A 6,540-nucleotide genomic window follows, 5' to 3' on the forward strand; every position below is an offset into this window, starting at 1 on the left:
ACGTCTCCCTGCATCACGACGCTGCGATCGCGATGATGGAGGAGGAGGTGGTGAAGGTGGTGGACGATGAGATGGTGGACGAGGAGGTGGACGACGAGGTGAAGGTGGACGAGGAGGAGGTGGGAGGCCTGATCCTCTATCACTGGAGCCAATCGTTCGCCTCGCAAAAGGTGATGGGATGGGTGGGACGAGTGATATTGACCATACTTCACCACTCTGGTCAATGGGGAATGGTGCATGCCGGGGGACCATAGGAGTACTGCCCAACAATGCAAGTCCGTAACGCGTTAATCCACTGCTGGATGAGTCTGGGAAATGATGGGTGGGATGAGTGGTATTGACCATACTTCACCACTCTGGTCAATGGGGGTGATGTGGGCGATTTTCACCTGCTGATGTTTTTTTTTACCCCTTAATCTGGCAACAAAACTGACACCTTTTTAACGAGGAGTCATGTTTGCATTGACCACAATACCTGCAGTCATAATGGAAAAAAACATAACTCTGATAATGTATGCACTGTCCTTGAAGTTGATTGGTCCACACCCGAGACAGCTTTCCTTAGAGCCTAGTCTCACTTGGTGTTGGACCAGATGACGCCAAAAGGCGCACAACTCAAAGACAACGCACCATCAGAGTATGAGAGCTCTGGGTTACGCATTTACACCATTGGAACCTCATTTGTCAGTAAAAAATATGATAATTGTTTATTTACCCTTCTATCTGGCAACAAAACTGACACCTTTTTACAAGGAGTCATGTTTGCATTGACCACAATACCTGCAGTCGTAATGCAAACAAAAAACACAATTCTGATAATGTATGTGCACTGTCCTTGAAGTTGATTGGTCCACACCCGAGACAGCTTTCCTTAGAGCCTACCTAGTCTCACATGGTGTTGGACCAGATGACGCCAAAAGGCGCACAACTCAAAGACAACGCACCATCAGAGTATGAGAGCTCGGGGTAAAGCATTTACACTATGAGACATCTCCTTTACCAGTGGCAAAATATAGTAATAGGTTTTTACCCTTTCAACTGGTACAAAAACTGACACCTTTATACAAGGCATCATGTTTGCAATAACCACAACACAAGCAGTGAAAATGCAAAATATAGTAATAGGTTTTTACCCTTTCAACTGGTACAAAAACGGACACCTTTATACAAGGCATCATGTTTGCAATAACCACAACACAAGCAGTCAAAATGCAAAATATAGTGATAGGTTTTTACCCTTTCAACTGGTACAAAAACGGACACCTTTATACAAGGCATCATGTTTGCAATAACCACAACACAAGCAGTCAAAATGCGAAATATAGTAATAGGTTTTTACCCTTTCAACTGGTACAAAAACTGACACCTTTATACAAGGCATCATGTTTGCAATAACCACAACACAAGCAGTCAAAATGCAAACTAAAAGAAACAACTCTGATGATGATAATGATATGCACTGTCCTTGAAGATGATTGGTCCACACCCGAGACAGCTTTCCTTAGAGCCTAGTCTCACATGGTGTTGGACCAGATGACGCTAATAGGCGCACAAAAAATGTGTCAGTTTTGTTGACAGATTAAAGGGTAAAAAAACAACCCAATTATCATATTTTTTTTACTGGCAAATGAGGTACCAATGGTGTCAATTATAATTTAAATTATATTTTTATTTTTCGATTTAAAGCTTATTGCGTGACTGCAGGGATTCATCTTCTTGGTTCTTTCGGTAAAGTCACGTAGAAGGGAAGTAATAAAATAATAAAAATAAAACATAATAAAATAATATAATAATATATTTTTATTACTTATTTTTTACTTGGCCGGGTACGGGTACCCGTTTGCGACCCTGGTGCGGCCGGGTACGGGTACGGGTAGGCCGTGAGTCACTGTTGAGTCACCGTGATTGTCACTCATTTCCCAACGTCTTGTGTCTTCTCACAATTCAAGTTCCTAGAATGAACCCACCCGCGCCTGCAACGTTGCTTCATCCCAGAGGTCGCAATCGGGTACCCGATACCCGTACCCTACCCGATACCCGGCCGGGTACGGGTAGGGTACGGCCGGGTACGGGTAGGCCGTGAGTCACTGTTGAGTCACCGTGTGTCACTCATTTCCCAACGTCTTGTCTCTTCTCACAATTCAAGTTCCTAGAATGAACCCACCCGCGCCTGCAACATGGCTTCATCCCAGAGGTCACAATCAGGTACCCGTACCCTACCCGTACCCGGCCGGGTAAGGTACGGGTACGGCCGGGTACGGGTAGGCTGTGAGTCACATGGTGAGTCACCGTGATTGTCACTCATTTCCCAACGTCTTGTCTCTTCTCACGATTCAAGTGTCTAGAATCAACCCACCCGCGCCTGCAACGTGGCTTCATCCCAGAGGTCGCAATCAGGTACCCGATACCCGTACCCTACCCGTACCTGGCCGGGTACGGGTAGGGTACGGGTACAGCCGGGTACAGGTACGGGTGCCCGTTTGGGACCCTGGTGCGGCCGGGTACGGGTAGGCCGTGAGTCACATGGTGAGTCACCGTGATTGTCACTCATTTCCCAACGTCTTGTCTCTTCTCACAATTCAAGTTCCTAGAATGAACCCACCCGCGCCTGCAACGTGGCTTCATCCCAGAGGTCGCAATCGGGTACCCGATACCTGTACCCTACCCGGCCGGGTACGGGTAGGGTACGGGTACAGCCGGGTACAGGTACGGGTGCCCGTTTGGGACCCTGGTGCGGCCGGGTACGGGTACGGGTAGGCCGTGAGTCACTGGTGAGTCGCCGTGTGTCACTCATTTCCCAACGTCTTGTCTCTTCTCACGATTCAAGTTCCTAGAATGAACCCACCCGCCATGCCTGCAACGTGGCTTCATCCCAGAGGAGGTCGCAATGGGGTACCCGATACCCGTACCCTACCCGGCCGGGTACGGGTAGGGTACGGGTAAGGAATCAAAACCCAGCTACATACTATTAACACTCCTTCCCTTTGTTAATGCTACCCCCATCCCCTCCCTTTGCTGCTGCTAATCCTGCACAACGCACGGGCATCATATGACTTTGAAACCCCCCGCCCACCTCCTACGCATTCCACAAGTAGTACTAATCCCATATCTACGTTTCCCATAAATATGCTAAATTCCTCTTGATATGCAAATTCATTTTGTCAAGGCGCTCTTCCCCCTCTAACCCAGCAGCTTAAATACGCGCTGCCAAGCCTGGCGGTGAATAAGCCTGGTGGTGTTTCATTCGGACGCTGTCTTTCCGACAGGCCTGTTCTTCACCTGAGGACGGCTGCTTGCGTTGTGGCCGAAACGTCGTGAGAATTATTTTATTATGTTTTATTTTTGTTATTTTATTATGTTTTATTTGTATTATTTTATTATGTTTTATTTGTATTATTTTATTATGTTTTATTTGTATTATTTTATTAAGTTTTATTTTTATTATTTTATTATGTTTTATTTTTATTATTTCATTATTTCCCTTCTACGTGACGACTTTACCGAAAGAACCAAAAAGATTATTTTATTATGTTTTATTTTTATTGTTTCATTATGTTTTATTTGTATAATTTTATAAAGTTTCATTTTTATTATTTCATTATTTCCCTTCTAAGTGGCAACTTTACCGAAAGAACCAAAAAGATTATTTTATTATGTTTTATTTGTATAATTTTATTATGTTTTATTTGTATTATTTTATTATGTTTTATTTGTATAATTTTATTAAGTTTTATTTTTATTATTTTATTATGTTTTATTTCTATTATTTTATTAAGTTTTATTTTTATTATTTCATTATTTCCCTTCTACGTGACGACTTTACCGAAAGAACCAAAAAGATTATTTTATTATGTTTTATTTGTATTATTTTATTATGTTTTATTTTTGTTATTTTATTATGTTTTATTTGTATTATTTTATTATGTTTTATTTGTATTATTTTATTATGTTTTATTTGTATTATTTTATTAAGTTTTATTTTTATTATTTTATTATGTTTTATTTTTATTATTTCATTATTTCCCTTCTACGTGACGACTTTACCGAAAGAACCAAAAAGATTATTTTATTATGTTTTATTTTTATTGTTTCATTATGTTTTATTTGTATAATTTTATAAAGTTTCATTTTTATTATTTCATTATTTCCCTTCTAAGTGGCAACTTTACCGAAAGAACCAAAAAGATTATTTTATTATGTTTTATTTGTATAATTTTATTATGTTTTATTTGTATTATTTTATTATGTTTTATTTGTATAATTTTATTAAGTTTTATTTTTATTATTTTATTATGTTTTATTTGTATTATTTTATTAAGTTTTATTTTTATTATTTCATTATTTCCCTTCTACGTGACGACTTTACCGAAAGAACCAAAAAGATTATTTTATTATGTTTTATTTGTATTATTTTATTATGTTTTATTTTTATTATTTTATTATGTTTTATTTGTATTATTTTATTATGTTTTATTTTTATTATTTTATTATGTTTTATTTGTATTATTTTATTAAGTTTTATTTTTATTATTTTATTATGTTTTATTTGTATAATTTTATTGTGTTTTATTTGTATAATTTTATTAAGTTTTATTTTTATTATTTTATTATGTTTTATTTGTATTATTTTATTATGTTTTATTTGTATAATTTTATTAAGTTTTATTTTTATTATTTTATTATGTTTTATTTGTATTATTTTATTGTGTTTTATTTGTATAATTTTATTAAGTTTTATTTTTATTATTTTATTATGTTTTATTTGTATTATTTTATTGTGTTTTATTTGTATAATTTTATTAAGTTTTATTTTTATTATTTTATTATGTTTTATTTGTATAATTTTATTATGTTTTATTTTTATTATTTTATTAAGTTTTATTTTTATTATTTTATTAAGTTTTATTTTTATTATTTTATTATGTTTTATTTGTATAATTTTATTGTGTTTTATTTGTATTATTTTATTATGTTTTATTTGTATAATTTTATTAAGTTTTATTTTTATTATTTTATTATGTTTTATTTGTATAATTTTATTATGTTTTATTTTTATTATTTTATTATGTTTTATTTTTATTATTTTATTATGTTTTATTTTTATTATTTTATTATGTTTTATTTGTATAATTTTATTAAGTTTTATTTTTATTATTTTATTATGTTTTTTTTAATTATTTTATTATGTTTTATTTTTATTATTTTATTATGTTTTATTTGTATAATTTTATTAAGCTTTATTTTTATTATTTCATTATTTCCCTTCTACGTGGCGACTTTACCGAAAGAACCTGAATGAAAACCCGTTTGCGACCTCTGGCAGCAGCGTCGCTTGACCCCCCCGCCCCCCCCCCCGGTGTGACCCCCCACCCCCCCCCGCCCCCTCCCCCCCAGGTGCGTCTGGTGATCTGTGAGAAGGGGCTTCCGTGTGAGGAGCGTGAGGTCTGCCTGCCGCTCAACGAGCACAATGAGCCGTGGTTCATGCGGCTCAACCCGGCGGGGGAGGTGCCCGTGCTCGTGCACGGGCACGTGGTCGTGTGCCAGGCGGACGCGATCGTCACTTACCTGGAGGCGACGTTCACGGGCGGTGAGAGGCGCGGCAACCACCAACTCACTCACTCGCTCGCTCGCTCGCTCGCCCGCCCGCTCACCCACTAACTCATCCACCCACTCACCCAGCCACTCACCCAGCCACTCACCCACCCACCCACTCACCCACCCACTCACCCACTCACTCATCCACTCACCCACCCACTCACCCACCCACTCACCCACTAACTCATCCACTCACTCACTCGCTCACCCACTTGCTCACCCACCCACTCACCCACTCACTCACTCACCCGCTCACTTCGCTCGCTCACTCAGCCACTCACTCACTCACTCGCTCAACCACTCGCTCACCCACTTGCTCACTCAGCCACTCGCTCACTCGCTCGTTCGCTCACTCGCTCGCCCACTCGCTCACTCGCTCGCTCACTTGCTCACCCACTTGCTCATTCAACCACTCGCTCACTCGCTCACTCACTCGCTCACCCACTTGCTCACCCACCCACTCACTCGCTCACTCACTCGCTCACTCACTCACTCGCTCACCCACTCACTCAGCCACTCACTCGCTCACTCACTCACTCACCGACTCACTCACTCAGCCACCCACCCACTCACCCACCCACTCACTCCCTCACCCACTCACCCACCCACTAATTAATCCACTCACTCAACCACCCACTCACCCACTCTCTCACCCACTAACTCATCCACTCACCCACTCACCCACTCACTCACTAACTCACCCACTCACTAACTCACCCACTCACCCACCCACTCACCCACTCACTCAACCACTCACCCACCCAATCACCCACCCACCCACCCATCAACCCACCCACCCACTCACCCAACCTCTCACTCACCCACTCACTCACTCACCCACTCACCCACCCACCCACTCACCCACCCACCCACTCACCATCCTCTCACTCACCCACTCACTCATCTCTTCACCCCAGCCACCCATTAACTCACTCACCCAGCCAC

At 40.0% G+C, this 6,540-nt stretch overlaps 1 protein-coding gene across 2 annotated transcripts in view; it reads left to right on the top strand.

The window, feature by feature from the left end:
• The window catches only part of LOC144952864 (ganglioside-induced differentiation-associated protein 1-like), a 24,227-nt gene continuing 17,687 nt past the window's right edge, over positions 1–6,540 (top strand). For both annotated transcript variants that reach the window (XM_078883334.1, XM_078883335.1), the window contains exons 1-2: positions 1–170; positions 5,395–5,587. In XM_078883334.1, the coding sequence (XP_078739460.1) occupies positions 33–170; positions 5,395–5,587 (331 nt within the window). In that variant the 5' untranslated portion in view covers positions 1–32. The remainder of the gene's footprint in view (positions 171–5,394; positions 5,588–6,540) is intronic.

Source organism: Lampetra fluviatilis, chromosome 70, assembly GCF_964198595.1.
Source record: "Lampetra fluviatilis chromosome 70, kcLamFluv1.1, whole genome shotgun sequence".
NCBI classification, from domain to species: Eukaryota; Metazoa; Chordata; class Hyperoartia; order Petromyzontiformes; family Petromyzontidae; genus Lampetra; species Lampetra fluviatilis.